The following is a 21,388-nucleotide window of genomic DNA, read 5'->3' as shown; positions in this document are numbered from 1 at the left end:
GAAAAGATGGTTGGTAATATGTTATGGTTAGGTCAAACTTATTCAACTTGTAAAAAGTACTTGCATTCTAGTCAATACAAAAACTAAAGAAAGCTAGCTACACGACATTAACCGGTACATTTTGCTCCTATTTACTATATGTAGGATGAGATAATAGTAACTAATTTGTACAAAGAGAGGACAAACAACAAAGTATATTCTCTGCATCAATTCTATCATCAAATTGGCATATCATTTTTCAATTATTCATAATGAAATAAATACCATTACAACATTCAATACAACAATAAAGGAAAAAAAGAAACAGGGAAAAGGTGCAGGTCCTATGATGGGGAGTTCACTTCTTCTCAAAGAAACAGAAATAAGAAAACAAAGATAGAAAAGACAAAGCCAGCCCCAAATATTAGGACTGAAACATAGTTGAAACAAAAATCAGAGCATTTTTTAGTTTCAAGCTGCTGCTGTCTTCCTATTTGGCTTGAACACATTCTCAATGAGGGACTCCTTGATGGACTTCATTTCAGGGAATTCCTTCTTCAATTTCGAAGCATCGAGCTCATTGTTACTCCTTGGAGCAACAATGACCTTTGCTTGTTCCTCGAGGTTGAAGTTCTTCCAAGTGAAGCTTGGGTCGATATAGTCACGGTACATCTCCAGGATCTCATTATGGCTAACAACTCCAGGGTTTGTGAAGTTCCATATGCCAGTCAGGTTTCTCTTTGCCATCTCAAGGGATATTGGGAGAAGTTCATCCAAGATTGTCATCGAGTTTGGGATGTCGACTACCTTCTCGTATCGAGTGATCTTGGTGATGAAGTTTCGTGGGTTGGTCAAGTCCGCGGAGATGGGCATTCTGACTCTTAAGGTACAGACATTGTCGTAGTTTTTCAACAATTCCTCCACCTGAAATGATGAACAGCCGGAATAAGAATATAGTTCAAGGTTCTTAATCGCACTCCAAATATTAGGCATGCCCCAAGTAGGTATAATAGTTGCAGGTTTTAATCACACTCCAAATAATTTAAGCATGCCCAAATGGGTATAATAGTTGGTGAGTTATCAAGCTACCTAAAACAGAACATTTCCAAAAAGTAGCACAAACATGGACAACACATAGATCTAAATGTTCCACGAATTGCCAAATAAAGGTTTTAGACCAAGATATAAAACAATCTGAATGGAGCTCAAAGACAGAGAACGAATCAATGAAATAAGAAAGAATTAAACAAGAGAAGAATAACACATACTGCCACATTATAGAACTATTTCTAGGAAAGGTTGCAGTTTGAAGCATCTATCGTAAATCCGTAATCAAGTTTTATTATCTTTGGAACTCAACTCTGCCTATTACATTAACCCACCACTCCTCTCAAAAACTCAGATCGATTTGCACAAGCATGACTACGAATCTTGGACATAGATCGATATCTCTGATCTAATCAGTAATCACAAGAATAACTGCCACTATTTTAGCAAATAGCTTCATCACAATAAATAAGCACATCCCAAAATAGGATCTAGCCCCAGCATTTATAATACCAAACAAAAGCTCTAAACTTTTTATTACCTATAGCACTCTACAGTCTACACTCAAAGAATGAAGACCTACTTCTACTTCTCATAGATCACAACAACAACACCTCAGTACCAAACAAGTTGGAGTACGTCTACATGAATCCTCACTGCTTCATTTAAGCTCAACTCATATTATACTACTTCTAGATTAGACTAAGCGAGATACTACTCTTTTTTTTATAAGCGCGCTCTCTGGGCGAGCTTGCGCATACCTCAACTAATTCCACAGGATATCTGCTACCTCCCACCAGCAACCGGTACCACGTATACTATATATATACACTGTAAATGCATTAGATCCTTAATTCAAGAAGCAAACAACTACATCTAGTTTCCTCATTAGTTTGAGTCGGCTATATGAATCAGCTATATCTATATATATATATATGTGTGTGTGTGTGTGTGTGTGTGAGTGTGTGTGTGTGTGTGTGTGTTAACTAGCTTACTTCCAATAAGTTGGTTTCACACATATGGATCCACATTAGATCATTAATTTTGAAAAAAAAACAAAAAAAAACTACTTAATCCATAGATCCACACTATATAACACATCAACTAATAGATCCATAAAGACAATATGATATGTAAAACAGTGAGCTCACCATAGCTTTAGTCTTGGAATAAAAAGATCCGGTAAAATTAGGAGTATCCTCTTCTTTAAACCCGATACCCGACCCCAAGGGGTGACCCGAATCATATTCAAAAATACAACCAGTAGCATAATTAATAAGGATCAACCCTTTCTCTCTACAAACATCAGCAAGCGTAAGTGTACCGACAACATTAGTTCTAATTGTCTCCACTTTATGGGATTCACACCAGTCAACATTTGGCCTACCCGTAACACCAGCTGCATTGAATACATGGGTCGGGTTAACGGTTTCCAAGTCGGACTCTAATGAGCTCCGGTTCTCTAACCGACCCGACCCGTATACGTATTCAATGCCTTGAGCTTCACAGAGTTTACCAAGTAAACCACCAATCCAACCGGTTCGACCATAGATCAAGAACTTGAATGGTTTGTCTTGTGATGAACCGTTTGATGGGAAACCCATAATAATGGAAAGTGGTAGAGAGAAGAGTGAATCTTGAAATAGAAAGTAGAAAGAGAAATATTACTATGGTGTTTCGAAAAAGGAATAAAGGAAGGTGCGAATATGGAGTATTTATATATATACACCTTACAGGTGGATGGATGAAGCATAGACAGATCTAAAATTTCAGTCATATGTCATAAACATATTAACTATTCATAAGGATCCGGTAGTTTAGTTGATTGGCTATCTGAACTTTCACCTTGTTGGTAAGGGTTCGAATCCCTACGTTGTAATCTCCTCTCCCATTTCCCCTTTCCGTTTCCGACACATCCTTATTTTCAGTCATATGTAATAGACAAGTAAAAGTGAACGGAGGAAGTATTTTAACTATAAACAAGAAAAAGCAGATAAAAGATGAATTTAGACTGTATACTTATTTTTGTGTATATATATTACTCCATCTGTCTCAATTTATCGAAAATAGCTTTTCTACTTCTCTAGATCTCACTTGTGGAAATACATTGGATATGTTTTTGTTATTTGTTGTCGCAATTTATGTGACATTTTTCGTTATCAAGAATCAAATTAACTAATCTTCGAAGCTAAATTGAATTACCTTCACTTAATATTTTAAAACTAAAATATTTAAAAGCTATACGTATATTATTATAATTATAATTCTTCTTGTGTCAATTTGATGAAAAGGTGCATTTTAAAAATACTGGTCAAAGTTCATGTAGTTTGAACCTCAAAAAATGAGAAGTGTCACACAAGTTGAAACAACATGAAGAGTGAGCATATTTTAAAACCTATTCTATGTAATGAAGTTAGAATATATAATAGTACATGAGCATACAATAACAACATATATGCATATTACAGTATTATATGTTTTATATAATACAAGGGAGTCGTTTGGTTCATTTACTAGTTATATAGGAACGATAATACGAGGATTGTTTATGTCGTGATTAATAATAATGACATTTAAGTGTTTGACCTAATAATTAATGAAGTGGGTTAAATACCATGAAATTTCATATTCAAATTCAGTAGAATTAATCAATTTATACCCAAATTAGTTTAAACACTGCAATTATTAAAAAATAATAATGGTTATATGATAGTAATTAATACATGAATCTGCTTACTTTAAAAAGATATTTCTGTCTTCAAATAATATAATCTCGATATTATCCATAATATGTTTTTATAATAGTATAAGTATAATTGTAACGTAACTCAATACAAACTACCGCCTATCAAATATTGCTATAGTTAGCCGTGCAGTGAAATTTTTTGGCATGTAGTCCAATGGGTGTACGTAAGGAAAAAACAAAGACCAAGATTGGATCAAATAAAAAGGCTAGGCAGTCACCGAGGAAGAATTTGGATACGACGTGGGTGGGGGCGTGGGGGTAGGGTGAGTTGATGTCTTTATTTGGACAAGGATGTGTGGGTGAGACATGACCACAAGTCTATTTGGAAATGACGACGTACAATGGGACAATATATTTTGTGTACACAGTAAGGCCCTAGTAGATTTTCTCTCTCTTTTTTTTTTTTTTTTTTTTTTTTAAACTATACTTTAGTTTAATTACATCTAAGAGATAGTTAAATTAGTAACGTATTTCAATTACAAAATGTTGTATTTCAATTAAAAAGGAATTCGAAACTCATCTTCTCTTATTCCATTGTATCAATCTTTTCCCTCAACCCCCGCTCTCTCTTCTCCCTCAACTCTCTCTCTTTTTTCACTCTCTCTTCTCCGTCGGCCAGTCGCCGCCGGTCATCTTCTCCGGCATCTCCGATCGAGTGTATTTATCAGATCTGCAACCGAAATTCTTTAGACTCAAGATTGATCGTGATGGCAGACTTCGTCGTTGACGCCGGTGGGAAAGAAATAGTTGACGCCGGACCACGGCGATGTTGCCGGATCTGAGTGTATTTGCTCAGACCTGAATTGTATTTCTCAGATCTGAGTATTTATAATTATTGTTGCTGGAGATGTATTTGTTTTGTGTTGAATACATAGAAAAAAATGGTTTCTAGTTGGATCCTTACTGGATGACGGCGCCGTTGCCGGCGATGGCGGTGTATTTTAAGATCTAAATGTATTTTATTTCTTGTATCTCAAATTTGAGTGTAATTTTTTTCTTGTATCTCAAATCTGAGTGTATTTTTTTATTGTATCTCAAATCTGAGTGTATTTCAGTGTATTCGTTATTTTTTTTAGTGTAAAATAAAGTGTTTCTTTATATATTTTTCGCTTGTATTTCGAAGGAGATTTTTTTGTATACAAATGAATACAGTGAATTTTGAATACAACTAAATATCCTTGCATTTATGTTGTTTGAATACAACCGAATTTAAATACAATAAGTTGAATACAGTGTAAAAGTTGTTACGAATGAATACTACCAAATTGAATACAGCCGAATCTGAATACACGTTACTGTAACTACGAAATGTAATTAGCAAAAGTATAGCTATACCAAAAAAAAAAAACTCAAAGTGTAGTCATTTGTGTAAGTTGTCCTTCTTTTTTTCAGCTTTTACATCTTTTGAACCGTAAATTTCGGCTAACAACTCAAAGATTATTCAAATATAGAGTATTTATTATTTATTTGAAAGTGCATAATATGTTATATATTACTTTGCTACACGTAAAAATGACATTTTAACAACAGTGCAATTCTTGCATAAAAATAAATTATCAAAAACCAACTAAGCCATACCAAGACAAAAGGAAAACTGTAATAATTGAAACGGTTTTTAAAAGTTTAAGTTTGAGTTCGAGTCTTGAAGATAGAAACTCTTAATACAGAGTGTCTTATCTTCTAGTGAATGGCACACGATGCAAATGCAGGGTAGCATGGGCAATAAGTTTCGAATACCAAATGAATAAAAATGATTTTTCTTTGTATTGTTCAATTTTTATAAGTTTTAACCCAAACAAATCAAGTTCGACTTTTAGTTTCGGTGTTTAGTGTTTTAGTTTACCTTTTAATCTGAATCTATAAAGAAGCTGGTTATTCAATTTGATTTGTTATTACTTTAGAATCCTAATCTTATCAAAACTAAGATACAACCTTAGGAATTAACAAAATCCACACATTAGAGATAATTTGAAGACGATCTCAGAGGAACTTTTATAAAATAAAATAAAAACTAAAATGTAGTTGGTTAGCAAGAATTATCAAAGAGTGTGACCGCCAATTAGACAATCATTTTAGAAGGCTCATAAAGATCAATGAGAAATAAACCAAATAAAAAAAGGTAAAGGGTCCAAATTCGAAAGATGAAAAGTCAAACAAACTAATTCTTTCTGAAAAACGGACGTGACCAAACATATATTGGATGCCACACGTCTATTATTGCATTTTTCTCTCTCCAAAATTCTATAATAACTCTTCCTTTAGAACCTACGGCGTAACTATTAAATTTTGAAACGTAAGTCTAATTTTATATTAAATTGAAAATATGAACTTCGAAATCAAAACTCAAAAAAATAAGATGAATTACTATGTTCTATCCAATGAAAGTAGTTAACTATTGTCTGTTAACGTCATTTTGCAAAGTTATACGTAAGGGAAGATGTTTGCATTTCTGAAAAAATAATTAAAAAAAGGGGTAATTTTGTATGATTATTACAGGTGGAAGTAGGTCAGTGTGACCTTAGTCTTCCTTTTTACCGAAAAAAGAAAACTGCTTGCTTCATCATTTGTGCTGATCAGTTCATTTTCTAATTTCGATCTATCATGTGGGAGTAACTAGTAAGGATTGTCGGAGCTCAGCGTGAATAGAGTTATATTGTTTTATTAGTGTCATGACCAAAGTTATATTGTTTTCATTATTAATTATAAATTGTAGATGAATCTGTAAAGATTGTTACAATATGTTCTGCTCAGAAGTGAAACGGAGAAACTTGTTTGTCCTTTAATTTTAAAATTTTAATTTCCAACAGCAGATAAGTGCGGCAGAAAGTATTGATCGGACTGAGCATGTCTCGATTAATCTGCACAAGATAAAAGACACAGCTATAAGGAGCATCGATGAAAATGTTCATAGTTTTCATTTCCATAGTCAGTTAATAAAACTATGTATTCATCCACAGCAAACCAAGAAAGAGGAGTCGTTGGATAAGATCTAGCCCCTGCATTTATAATACTGAACAAAGGCTCTAAACTTTTTATTACCTATAGCACTCTACACTAAAAAAATCAGGACTCCCACAAGTAATAAGTGTGTAGTTGGTAATAGATTGCGCACACCGGGGGGGGGGGGGTTGTCTTTTGGCCATTTTCTCTACTCTTATGTCCAATTTACGTGATACTTTGAGCTTTTCAAGAGTCAATTTGACTAATATTTAAGGTTAAATTATATTAGATCAACTTAAAATTAGATATTAAAAGATTCTACGAAAGTATTATAAGTTGCAATTTTTATCATGTTAATAAGATGAAAAAACACATTATAAATGTTGGTCAAAATTTACATTGTTTGAATCTCGAGAGAATGAAAAGTGTCACATAAATTGGGACGAAGAAATTATAATACAAGGACCGCTTATGTAGTAATTAACAAGGATGACATCTAAGGTGTGTCTAGGGGTTAGTGAAGTGTGTTGAGAATCATGAAATTTCAAATTCAAATGCTTGTGCTGATGGGAAGTAGCAGGCACATCGTGAAATTAGTTGAGATGTGCGCAGACCGATCTTAACGTACCATGATTATTAAAACAAATAAAAATGATGAATGAATGGCTATATGATAATTAATAATGAAAAAATTGTTATGCATAATTTATTTATTTGAAAAATATTTTTATGAAAAATATAATATAATCTCCATTTTATCAACGAACATCTTTTATTTTCTATTTTAAATTATATAGAATAATATATAAATTTATATGTAATAAGTTAATACGAATTTTATCTAATACTGCCAATTAAACATTGCAATTGCTATGGCGGGAGAGCGGCAGGGGCGAGTCAAAGGAGAGGCTACTAAAGCCTTTTGTCTTAGAACACATCCCCATCCCCCCACCCCCCCGTCCCCCCTCCCCAAAACAATTTTAAGGCCCCAAGAAATTTAAATAATGAATTTTATAATTCATTTTTATTTAAACAATATTAAATTTAAAAAATCATTGTTATTGAAAGAGAAAGAAAGAAAGTCTGACTACTTTTTAACAAAATGATAAATATACTAGAGTTTTGAATTAAACTACTCAAATCTTCATATTAGTAGCCAAAATATTTACAACAAGATCTAAAATAATTAATGCAAACACATGGCTTACATCTTATTAGTTTGAATTAAACCTGATCAATATAAATAACAATACTAGTATGTGAAGTTAAAAAATTTATATCTTGTAAGAATACTAAACTACAAATAATTATGATTAAATAGAGACATTAATTTTTCTACATATATGTAAATATACATATAACAATTCTATTAAAAATTTGCATGATCTCTATTAAAATTTAGTCATACATTTTACTGGGTCATCCTTGAGAAGTGAAAGACTTTGGTAGGTAGAATGAGTGGCCTTAAACAAAAAACAAAGGGTGGCAGTCACCTAATTGAAAAGAAAAAGGGAGATTAATTAATTACGTTCGTGGTGAAGCTGACTCAAAGGTATTTTGTTCAAATAAAGAGAGTTGCAGACAAAATATAAAAGACCAACGGAAGTAGTCACCGAGAGATGTTTTGGGGGGGGGGAGGGGGATGGGGATGGGGTGTTGTGATGTATTTATTTAGACAAGGATGCGTAGGTGATACATGAGCTCAAGTTCTTAAAAAGTGATGGACATACGAAATGAGACAATATATTTGTGTACTATTACCTCTAGGTCCGAAGTAGACTTTTTTCCTTTTTTCAACAAAAAAATAAAAAATAAAAAATTGTGATATTTGAGTAATGTATTAAATATAAATTCTTTTGAATTATAACTTTTCGTTTAGCAACTCAAAATCGTTCTAAGATAGAAATATTTATCTGTGATTTGGGGGTACACAACTTCTATTAATGCAACTTTTATCATGTAAATTATAATCATGCTTGACTATTTACCTATACAAGCTGTTATAGTAAAAAATTGAACTCAACGAACATATAAACAATACGTAATTTATATTTTATGTGTTATAATAAAAATTATTATTATCTTACGCGTAACGATGAGGTATCCTAATAACATTGCGACTCTTACATCACATTTTAAAATAAATTATTAAAAACTAATCAAACAGTACCAATACAATAGAGGAACTGAAATGATTAAAGATTTAAAAAGTATAATTTTGGATTTGAGTCTCAAAGAAAAAATCTCTTAATAAAGAGCGTTTTATCTTTTAGTGAATTGCATACAGTGCAAACGCAAATTAGTATGGTTTTTCATCGATTTTAAGTTTTAACCCAAAATGACCAATTTGACTTTTAATTTTTCGTGTTAATTGTTTTCATTTACCTTTTAATATGAATTTATAATGAAGCTTTCTTCCTACTTTAGAATCCTAATCTTATTCAGACTAAGATACTTTAGGTGTTGAAAAAATCTCACATTAAAGAAAAAATTTGAGAGGTACTTTATAAAATGAAATAAAAACTAAAATGTGTTTGGTTACCACGAATTATCAGAGTGTGACCGCCGGTTAGGTAATCATTTTAGCAGGCTCATAAAGATCAATGCGAAATAAAAGAAATTAAAAAGAGAAAAGGTAACCAAATTAGAAAGATGAAAAGTCAAACAAACTGATACTAAAAATCAATTATGCCGCAAATCCATAGAAGTAAACTCTTTCTTTTGAGCCTGTGGCATCACTATTTAATTTTGAGACATAAATCTAACTTTTATCTTAAATTATAATTGAGAATTGTATAAAATTTGAAAAGGGTACTCAGAAAATAAGATGATTATTATATTTTTCCCTAATAAAGTAGTTAATTATTGTCGGTGGTTAACGTCATTTTTCAAAATTACACGTAAAGGAAGATGTTTGCATTTCTGAGAAAACTATGAAGGGTGACTTGGAAATTTTGTATATTACTGCTGGAAGTATGTCAATGTCATCTTTTTAGCTTCCTTTATGTTCTATTAAATTAGTATGTAAAAAGTTACAAATATCGAAATTTGTTGTCTTCCTTATCTTTACTAGGACATGAATCCTTTCTCAACTTTTATTTAAAAGATGAATAGAATGTTCAGTTAATTTACTTTTGGAAAAAGAAAAAAAAAATTCATCTTCGATGTTTTCCCTTTTTATTTTTTTGGGTTGAAATCATTTCTAAACTTAACAAATTATGAAATATTTATTTTTTCTTTTTCTTTCAAATTATACCAAACCAATAAGTGTTGCACAAATACATACATATATATATATATATATATATATATATATACTGTACACTTCTTTAACCAAATTATACCGTTTCTTCTTATTTTGGCTAATTAATACTCCTATAATATTTAAAAAGAACTCGTATATTTTATTTCATGAATTTTGAAACAGCTGGTTTTTATATATTATTGCACAGATCTCCAAAGATCCCATTGTTTGAGGAATATTAAAATTACTTTCATATTCTTGTTTCATCCAATCACAAGCCGTGCATTTTTAAAACATATGCTTGTTCTTTGGTTTTTGTTTTTGGGTGGACTAAACACATCATGAATTAACAGTTGTCAAAAGGTGGTAATTAAATGCACCATGCCAACTCTGAATTTTACTTATTAAAAAAACCTGAATTTTTATTCTTGAAAGAAATTTGTCCTGAACATACCAACTAATAACACATGACTATTATTTCAAGTCTTGCAACAATTTTACAAAACTATTTCTTCAAATCAAAATCTCCAAGCTTAAATTAAAGAAAACTAGTTCAAATAATGTTTCTTTAAGTATTTTTGGTGTGTGGGACCAGATGCGGAGCTAGAATTTTAAGGGTACGAATTATGAATTCCTTAAAAAAAAATTACTAAGTTTTGAATAAATTATTTATGCATATTAGGTGATTTTTTTTAATTTAAAAAAAAACAAAAATAAATAATTTAAACACAAAGCTAATGAATTTTGTCGAACCCATAGGTCGTCTTGAAGCTCCGCCACTCTGAGGGACAGGACGAGAAAAAGGAGAAGTGTAGGAGAATAACATAGTGAAAATCGAATCTTGCATTATCGGATATAGGGCAAAGGTGCAAATATAACTCTTAACTTTGCGATTTAGAGCATATATACCCCTCGTTACAAAAGTGGTGTATATATATCTCTGCCGTTACAAAATGGTGCAAATATACTTTTTTCACTGATGAGATTTAAAAAAAAAATTATTTAGGTTATTTTTTAACTAAAAAAATGCTACGTGACTTTAAAAGTCTACTCATTTTTTTTAGCAGATGTACTTTTCTAAAGCCATATAGTAATTTTTTTTCTGATGGATCGGATTCACAGTTTGTTTAAACAATATCTCTGTGACTTTATGAAAATAAGTCTACCCATGTTTTAAGATGAGGATATATTAAAACCTGCAAATGGAAATACGAGCCGGTCATTGACTTCATCAATCACTGGAGAAGTTGGAGCCTCAACTGCAAAGACGGCCATCATGAAACTTCTGACATCAAAATGTGCACTCAAGATATGCATTTGGGCCTTTTAACACATCTGGCAAGGAATAAAGCGTGAAAAATTTGAAGAGTTGGATACCCATGGCAAAATCTTATCTTGTACCTGTAGGATATTAAAGCTACTCCATTGAAGTGGGGGAAAAACTGCTCTATCGATGAGATACTACTAAATACTTCAATCGATCACAATATTTTTTTTTTCCAACTGCTATCGAGTCAAAATCATCAAAATACAAAAGCAACTTTTTCATTCTAGTCTGCACAACCAACATTAGGCAAACAACGGACAGGAAAACAAACCAGTGCATAATGGTGCAAGAAACAATATAAACGAATAATCTCAGGCCTGCAGAATGAGGATTCTTGAAATTTTTCAAAAGCTAGACTAGGCAGAATCCCCTAGATCATATGGTGAGATTTTCTTGCACACCGGTGAATGTACCTATTATGTTCCCTCCAATGTCGGGAAAAGTTTCACAGCCAGGAAGGGAATTGACTTTACCCGTTCGATCAACTTCAACAGGATACTTTAGAAGGTGGCCTCTCATTTCAGTTACTTCATCAGCTGCATATTGTAGCCAGTTGTGTTCACCAAATACTCTTATCCGTCTCACACATTCAAGACTCTCTGGATGCTCAAAACATTGCTCCAGTGTTCCCGTGTGCTCTGCCCACAGAGACATCCTATAGCCGTATATCTGCAGTCGAGATGAAATAGCAACTGAGTCACACAATATAGCTTCTTGGAATGAAATACATTAAAAGTTAAAAGGAGAAATGCACTGCAGTACAGGAAACGTTTCAAAGGGTAATGAAAAGGAGAAAATAATAAAAATGGTCCCTTATGTTTAAGAGTAGGTCCAAAATAGTTTCTTATGTATTCACTGAACAATTTTCATCCTTTAAGTTTGCCAAAAGTTAGCACTTTTAGTCACTGTCATATTTACCAACTATGTCTGTTAAATTTGACGGGATTAATGAAAAGTAAAGGTGTTCAATTATCAGAAGGATGAGATTCAGATCAAAATTGAACTTCCTTTTTGTCTGAAACTGGAAATAAGCGGTAACTCACATTTAGAGGTACAATTTTTGATTTATTTCTGGAACTTGGTGCAACTTTTTGAGGTGTAATTTATGCTATTTTGAATGTCTTTTTGGTGTCTAATGCAGTTTTTTGTGATGCTTATTTTAAGATTTGATGGTACTTTCGTGTTATTTATCGTTAAATCTTCTTTTCCCTTTCGTTTTCCATCAAATCTAACGAACAACAACAACATAACGTAATCCCACAAAGTGGGTTACTGTGAGAGTAGAGTGTAAGCAAAATCTTACCCCTACCTTGAGTAGAGAGGTTGTTTCCAATAAACCTCGCTCAAGGAAACAATTTAACGAACATAAATTGTTAAATATTTGACGGAAATTGAAAGTGTTTAACTTTTGGCAAACTTAAAAGGACCAAAACTGATCAGTGCATACTTAAGAGACTATTTTGAACCTATCCTCAAACATAAAGGACAATGCATGATGAAGCAGATATGCGCCCATCGCAATTGTAACAGCTATTTACTTAAAATTTACCTGCGCGTGTGGGTTAGAGTGTTTGATTGCCCATGTCTGATGAGGCTGATATGCACCCATTGCGATTTCAGTATCTCTGGAGCCTTCAAGAGAACGTTGATTGATATTTGCAGATCCCAATATGACATACTCATCATCCACTATCATTCCTTTTGAATGGACATATATCATAAACCGTCGACTTTTCTGAGTGAGTTCCTGAATAAGGAAGAATTACATTTATAACAAAGATCAGAGACTGATAATTATTGGAGAATGATGAAAACAAGCTAGCTTAGTCAGAGGAACAGTCGATTACCTGAGGTGTACTTGGCTTCGAACTTTTGGCAACTGTGGTGATTCCATTTTCCGGAACCTCACGATTGCCAAGGCAGAAAAAAATCAAATAGTCCTGGGGTTCATATGTGTTTTCCAGTCCTACTTCTACTAAAGCTTTGTAAATTGTCTCATACATCATCTGCATGGTATTGTGCTGCAAAATACAAACAATATTGGTTATGAAGATGCAACATGCATAAAATATGCAGCAAAATCTGAACAATAACAGGCAATTAGGCCCAAAATAAACTAAATAAAATCACTAAATCATATCAGATTACTATAATCACATTTTGTATGACGAAGACTATGTCACTGAAACGGTGGACTAAAATATACCTGCCAAAGAGTATTCTCTGAGTAGCAGTACTTGTTGGAACACCCTCTGGCCACATAGGAAGAACTATATATGCAGCAAACCTCTCATTTGCTCGTATTTTGTTGGCGATTTTAGAGCAATTTCCATTGGTATCAAGTTATTTGCACCTAGAGATAGAAAGAAGATTCACACAATCATTATATAGTAATTCTCACGTGGGAAATCTTCAAGACAAATTGATTCATAATACATTAAGAGAATAAGAAATTTGTTTCCCCTTAAATTAGAGTATTTTAGAGTCCTCACCTAAATTTTGGTAGTTACTCCAATTATAAGAAGACCCTAGGAAGTACTGGTTCTCGATGTAGATGAAATGCTGGGCAGCTCGAATTGCCTTTACATAGGCAGAATGTATGCTCATGTCTATCAGCACATTCTTACCACATACTAAGTTCTGTTAAAGCAAAGAAATCAACACATTGGTTACCTTACGGCATATAGATAGCATGTGTTTTATAGAATTGAAACGTTTAGAAGCAAAAATCTTGCCTTGTTAGTGGCTTCTTTGGGATCTTTGGGAAGCCTTTAACAGAGTTGGAGTCAATCGACCGGAAAATCTGCGTGTGCCACGTATCTGCATCATCTTCTCTTGGCAAGGGACATCAGCTATTCCCAAAATATCGGGAATCCTGTCAAGTTTGAGTAATGCATCGTCATGTGAAGCTTTCATTTTTTGAAGTCCATGGCGCTTTGACGCCTTCAACCAGCGCTCCTCAAAGTTAGTTAGGACATCATATGCAGCGGGCCCCTCGATCCGACTATGCAAATCATGCCAAGGTTCTCTGGGACAACCAGTAGTAGGGCCCTGCCGAAGTTCAAGAAAAGATATACGTAACAAACAGATCAGTACGACAAAGGTCAAATTTCAATTGTTTGTAAGAAACTAGCCTACCAAGTGCCTAAATTTATGACTTGACTGATTAAGTTTGCAACTTAATTAGTCACACAAACAGAAAGTTAAGTCAAAAGTAATACATCACAGACATAATATTCAAATATTACCGTGTAGTTAGGCTGATGAAAGTCATCTTTGTGCACACTTTGCAACGTTTTGAAGATAGGGTGTTGTGGAGCATCATAACGCCCTTTGCACAAATCAAGTCCACCAACGAAAGCCATAATCTTTCTCTGGTAATTACCAGCATCTGCATCCACTATCACAGTTTTCTGATGATGTGTGTATATTGTTTCAGTTTCCTGTTGACAAAAATCAAAAGTGGCTCAGTACCTAAAACAATCTCAGGAGTGATAAGTACTTCAGAAATAAATATTCAGGGAAGAATAAGAAGCTACATCAGCGAATATACTCATTCTAAAGAAATCTCAGTCCAAGTACAGCAGTTGCTAAAATGAAATGGTTGGGAATACAAGAATTTCAGAAATGGTAACTAAATACTGTATGCATAAGTCATATGTCAGAAAAGAACCTGTTTTTGGCCCAGCTGTGTCCTTTTCAGCAGAACGAGGACAAAGTAGCACGTGCACTGAAGAATGCTTAAAATAGCGACGAGTTTCTTCATCATTAGTTCCCATAATTCCTTCCTACATATCACAAAAAACTCATTAAGACTTCTTTCATAGAACTGGATTCGCAGAGAAAAATATGTACTGCTTATATCATTGTATAAAGCTTCCGACTTAGAGTCAATAGTATGACTATCTGGTAGATAATGCAATCTAGTTTTGCATTCTTGATAGTACATAGAGTAAGATTTCATGCTAAAAAGACACACATGTTTATGCCAATCATCAACCAGAAATATAGGTAGAATTTATGTTAAATGATACTAATTAGTTGCTCATTCCTGAATGGCGCACAGATAAAAATTAGTCAGCAATAAGATTCTAGATTTCCCCTTTATCAATTGACTGAGTTAAGCGTTCTATCTATGTTTCTCAACTACAGTTTAATTTTTTTTTTATTACCTAACTGTTAGGGTCGTTTGGTTGCTGGTTAGGAAGTGAATTATTCATGTACTAAAACTAGCATAACTAGTACCGTGTTTGGTAAAATTTTAGTTGCTATGTATAAAATTCAACACAGTAAGTACGGCGCTTGGTTACCGTTTACATAACTCTCGTATAACTAATACATGTATAAGTTATGCGGGAATCTATGTATTAGTTATGCAGGGTAGAACATGGAATAACTAAACCCTGCATAACTAATCCTTACATAACTCTAACCAGCAACCAAATGACCCGTTATTGCTCAAAGAAAGCAAAGTTAAGAGATATGATATCTTGTAAGGAAAAAGAACAGAAAACTGTCCCTAGGCCTTACAGTACTTACAGTTTTGTATCCCAAAATGCTCTTAGAAGTAGGATCATCCCATATGAGCAGCAATACTCTCACACCCTCCTGGGATTTCCTCTTGAGAATTTCCCCCAATATGCTCTTCTCAGCATTGTCATTATCCCTAACAAGTGTAACTAGGTGGTACACAGACCATCCTGTAATGTAAATCAATCGTCGAGCCTGATTGATTGCATCAAATATATCCTGCCAGCACTGTCCATGCTGATACTGAACTCCATTTCCAAGCCACAAATTCGGAAGGCTTCCATCAGGAACATGAGCATCCTGATAAAGTGTTACTTTGCCGCCTCTTCTAAGAGGGAAGTAAGTCCCTGGCACGCCCTGATACTCGTGATCTCCTCCCACACCGCCATGGTAAAGGGATACCTGTTGGGATCGAAATAATCAGGCATCATGCGGAAGCTAACAAATGCAAAACCATGAATGACGACAAATCAAGTATACTAAAAGAGTGCATAATACTTAATATTGTTTGGTCAATGAACCTACATATGAAAAAACTAATATCCCCTAAACAAAACTCTATAATCCTAAAGTACTACATGTTGGATGCTATTATGTTATTGTGGGAACGAAATATCTTCAATTATAGAATTCCAAAGCCCTTTCCTCCAAAAAAGGTTAAGTTTTCCTTTTTGAAGTGAAATACAACTACGACAGAATTCAAATAAGGTAGGAAATTCAGGGCAAACAATAACAGTACCTTCTCCATTGGAGTGAATTGAATTGATAGAGTAAGGACAGCTCCCTCTTTACAAGGCTTTCCACTACTGTTGAGAACTGGAAATGTTCCCTCAATCAGTTCACCAGAACATAGCTGTTCCACAGGAATTCCAACAGCACCAATAATTTGAGATCCAACAACATCATCATCCTTAACAACAAAGTGCACTTCAGATGCATAATGTGCAACTGGTACAAAAAAGTGTTGCATCCAGACCGGATTTTCGCTATTGGTAATCACATATGTTCTAGCAACCACAGCATTAGATACTGAAACTGCGACATAAGGATCACTGGTAATCTTTGTTGATCCTTCTCTTTTACTCCCAAGTTTTGCCAATCCTCCCAGCAAGTTATCCAATCTCTTATGAAATAAATCCTTGTTTGGCAAATTATTGGCTTCCCTCACCCAAATATCTAAGTTTCCATGCAACAACAACACCCTAAGTGATCCTGTAGATGTCTTAAAAGGGACAACCTGGACCCCATGTTGTGAAGACATAGAATCAGAATAGGACAATTGAGCCATAGAAACCGAAGCCACGCCCCGAACACAGGCTCGGACGTAACACGGCACCGGTGCACGACCGCATGTGACCGAGCGAACCAATGCGTCGTAAAATTTGAATCAACATGTGATACCAAAACATAACCGACTTATAAAATAAAACTAACACATCTTGATTAACTAAAAGTCGGCGAAATATCATAATGCGGAAATACTTAGACAATACGAAAATATCGAAAGTAGCCAACATGGCTAAACCAAAACAAGCGAATATAATATCAACAAGACTAACATAGCAAATATCGATTGTATCGAGCGTGCCTATGAAGCCTCAAGAATGCGAATAATAGAGGTGTGGAGCGTAAATAATAGCTGGATAGGCGACGATGCCCGAAGGAATTTGGGGCTCGCGATGGGCGATACGTGCACTCCTAAATAGGTCGAGTCGTCAACCGTATATCGTTGCTGCATCGCGAGATGCGAGCCCCCCAACAATAAAAAGGGACATCGGCACATTTGAATTGTCTTGGTATGTAACGCAACCGAAGCAATAAAATGCCGAAGCTGACCGATAATCAGAATCGTAATAGTGCGAGGGTAGTAGAGATATGAATACTCCTTCCTACGTATACGAATCATCTGTGTTATCTGTGTTTGTATATGTGGGGCCTCGGCCCAATAATAAATGCACGCTATGGCCTCGGCCTAGTAGTGCGTCGATCGATGGCCTCGGCCATGTATACGTATACACAAGATCTTTGTGCCATGGGCAAATCACGTATGTTTAATTATGGTTAATTAATAAGGGTAGAGACCATAACAACAATGAACAATGTTGAATGAAATAGACATCTTTGTTTTGAATTGAAAACATTGATCAAGTTTCGGCATCTTGAATTTCTAGACCGAGACTCGTGGTAACAATACATAAGTCTATAAAGATTACGTCTTTGAGTTCATGATATTCAAATTGACAACCATGAACGAATTCGGTAACCACCCTAGAAGGTAACGGGTTACGCAACATATCATAAAACTAGGGCTAAACGTGATTTCGAGTCAAATTCGACAAGTATGAAGAATGAGGCGTGAGGAGAATCATGAACATTCCACTAACGTAGATAGTTAGCCTCACATACCTTAATTCCGGCCTTTGAGCGTAATACAATATTCGTCCACCCTTTCAACTTTGATCTATATCAATACAAGTCAAAGGGATTCTATATTAGCAATAATATTCATGCTTTGGTCATCTAAGCATTTTATCAAACACTTGGTGGGCATGAAGCTCCACAACCTTCATTAAGGGCCTGTTTGGAAAGCCACCCAGGTAATTGGAATTGAGTGTAATTGGGTGTAATTACACAGTTTGGCCTGTTTGTTTGACCAGGTAATTACACAGTTAGGTGGGAATTAGGTGTAATTGAGAGGGTGTAATTACACTCTCCAATTCTCTCGGGGGGCGAGAGTGGGTGTAATTACATCCGTAATTACGGGGTTACTTTTTACTTCTTTTTAATTTTATTTTAATTTCTTTTCTTTTTTAATTTATTTTTTATTTCTATTATTTAATTTTTTTTATTTTAGTTTCTTTTCTTTTCTAATTTTTTATTTTATTATTTAATTTCTTTTTCTTTTTACTTTTTAATTATTTGTATTTTTTAAAATATATTTTTCTTTTTATAGAATTTATATTTCATTTCCTTTCTTCTCGTTCCCAACCTTTATTTCTTGTGATTCCATGTAATTGCTCGTATTTTTTTTTAGTTTTTTATTTTATTCATTTAGCATAATCGTGTTAATATTCTAATTTTTGAAACTACATCTCTTAATATTAGAAAGAATGAGTCATTAGCAAACTTGACATATAAAAAGTGACGTTATTAAAGTAGAATTTCATTGTGAATGAGGTTATTGACTTATATTTTTCCTTTCTTTTTCTTTTGAATTATAGGAGTATTTATTTATGTTACGTTGAAACTTACTTATGTAACGTTAGAATTTGACATAAGAGTATTATGTTAAAAATATTCTTTCGGATTTTGAATTTAGGTTATGTTTTCGATTTTAACATATTTGCTTTAGTTACTATTGACTTGTTATTTCACATTGCATGTTGTTTATTTTTCACTTACAGTTGATAGAATTATTGTCAAACATTTGAATAGTGTTATGGCATTATATTTATAAATAGACTTTTTTTGTTAAACATCCAATACCATGATGTTCTCATAGAAAAGGTATGCTTTTAATTTTTATAATCAATTAAAATTAAAATATTATTAATTTGAATTATATATCAATTATTTTTTACAATATTAGTTACAAATATATGATTATTAATTAACATATTTACAAGAAAAAAATGTATTATTAAATAACTAATTTAATATCATTTATAAAGGCACATATTTTTTAAATATTAATTTTAATTTTTTTATAATTAAATTTTATTTTAAATTAAATTAACTGTGTAATTACACTTGTGCAACCAAACAGCACGCTTGTAATTACACTGTAATTACATTATGACAAACAAACAGTCGTTGTAATTACAATGCGTTGTGTAATTACTAAGTACGCGTATTACTAGGGTAGTAATTACACCAATTCCAATTACCAGGTGGCTTTCCAAACGAGGGCTCTAATGGTGTTTTCTTCACCCAATCCCCATTCTATCACTTCTAGCTGATTCTACAATCTCAATTAGGTGTGATTAACATCATTCTCCATCACCCATATGATTATAACAATCTCAAGTCAACAATCCAAAACCCTACTATAGTTCGTGTAATTCTCTTTAATAAACCGATTTACTATTCTCCCAAGAACTCATCAATTCACAATTATGAATGATTAGAGTGTAGAAGCATTACCTTTTTGACGTTCAATCCTCTTGAATTTGGGTTCTAGGGTTTCCACATCCAACAATAATGTTCCAATTACAACTCTATGGATTAGAAGGGTTTACTCAAGTTAGAAAGCGATTAGGGACTTGAATTCAACCTAAAATCATGATAAAACTTACCTTGGAGGGTTCTTGAGGCTTGGGACTTGTTCCCTCTGACTTTAGGGTGATTTTTCGTGACTAGGGATGTTAGGAAAATAAACCGCAAGTTTAAATATAACTTAAAACGCGAAATCCCGACTTTTGACCCGAAACCCGACCTTTTGCGCGTTGGGTCGCGATGCACGGGCATCGCGCGACATCCTGGGGTCAATATTCAGATTGTGCAATCGGCCCGCGATGCGGAGCCATCGCACGTGCCCGCACGCGCGACACGTATCGGTTCTGCATAGTGTTCGGTAAAATAGGCATAACTTCTTATACATAGCTCGTTCAAGGCCCATAATATCTTTTGTTGGAAAGATATTTCAAAGGGCTACAACTTTCATGTTTTAAGTTTCCTCAAATTCCCAACGAAATTTCACGAAATTCGACGGAAGGCGAGTACGTATCAAAACTTAGCCAATTCTATAGACTTTTAAACGCCTTACTATTAGCCATATTGAGACGATCATATCTCCTTGCTCCGATCTCTCGATTGGCCTGGTCCTTATATTGTTAGAAAGCTATTTTTACGTACTACAACTTTCATTGAGGGGTACTTTCCCAAATTCCCAACTAATCAAGGAGTTATCCTTTGCCCGAAGTAGGCTCATCTCTCTATCAACCATTTTCGCAAAACGTTCAAACCTTCAGTTTTTCCACTAAAACTCTAATGATATGAGTCTAACCTTAGTTCTAAGATACGGGGTGTAACAGAAACACTTCTTTTAATCCTCAATTTAAAAACCCCTTAGAACAAAAGAGTCCACAAAAGTCAAAATTATATATTTGCAGCAATGACAGAGCATATATCAGTTACAATCAACGTAAAGATCTCAACTTTTACACAGATTACCAGAATCATTGTCACAAAACCAAATCTTGAAACAGAAAATCCCAAACAAAGAGAAAATAGCAGAATGGAGGGAAAAAAAGATCAGCAAGAAGAGCTTTGACAAACCAAATTAAGAAAAACACAGATGGGAAATGATGAGCAAAAGTTGTATCAGATGATATATAGAGCAAGAAAGTTGAAATTTGAATGGAGTTTGTTTGTGTATGAAGATGCAGTTGGACTAAGGATGATACGTTAGACTTTCATTGTTGTATTACTACTATATATATATAAGGGACGGTATCAAGTTTTTGTAGTCCCACACCCTTCTTTGAGCAATAAGATTGGTATATGTGTTTGTTGCTTTTTGCTTATCTATTTTTATTTTTTTCATTCATTTTCTTATGATCATTCCCACTTGAAA

At 33.8% G+C, this 21,388-nt stretch overlaps 2 protein-coding genes across 2 annotated transcripts; both read right to left on the bottom strand.

The window, feature by feature from the left end:
- Positions 1 to 210: 210 nt before the first annotated feature.
- On the bottom strand, positions 211 to 2,733 carry LOC132030443 (bifunctional dTDP-4-dehydrorhamnose 3,5-epimerase/dTDP-4-dehydrorhamnose reductase). The gene is made up of 2 exons (XM_059420077.1): positions 2,178 to 2,733; positions 211 to 903 (listed from the first exon to the last, which is right to left on the bottom strand). Exons 1-2 carry the CDS (start codon positions 2,628 to 2,630, stop codon positions 451 to 453), a joined length of 906 nt encoding a protein of 301 aa, XP_059276060.1. The 5' UTR covers positions 2,631 to 2,733; the 3' UTR covers positions 211 to 450.
- Positions 2,734 to 11,539: 8,806 nt separating this feature from the next.
- On the bottom strand, positions 11,540 to 17,101 carry LOC132030442 (phospholipase D beta 1-like). Its single transcript, XM_059420076.1, is given in 13 exon segments — positions 11,540 to 11,952; positions 12,833 to 13,030; positions 13,131 to 13,304; positions 13,480 to 13,604; positions 13,607 to 13,636; positions 13,776 to 13,923; positions 14,019 to 14,044; positions 14,047 to 14,124; positions 14,127 to 14,334; positions 14,532 to 14,731; positions 14,960 to 15,071; positions 15,823 to 16,215; positions 16,553 to 17,101. Coding segments are annotated over 13 exon segments (2,535 nt in total). The 3' UTR covers positions 11,540 to 11,658.
- Positions 17,102 to 21,388: the final 4,287 nt, after the last annotated feature.

Source organism: Lycium ferocissimum, chromosome 9, assembly GCF_029784015.1.
Source record: "Lycium ferocissimum isolate CSIRO_LF1 chromosome 9, AGI_CSIRO_Lferr_CH_V1, whole genome shotgun sequence".
NCBI classification, from domain to species: domain Eukaryota; kingdom Viridiplantae; phylum Streptophyta; class Magnoliopsida; order Solanales; family Solanaceae; genus Lycium; species Lycium ferocissimum.
Note: the sequence above shows the minus strand (reverse complement) of the source record. Positions and strands in the feature narration are given on the sequence as shown.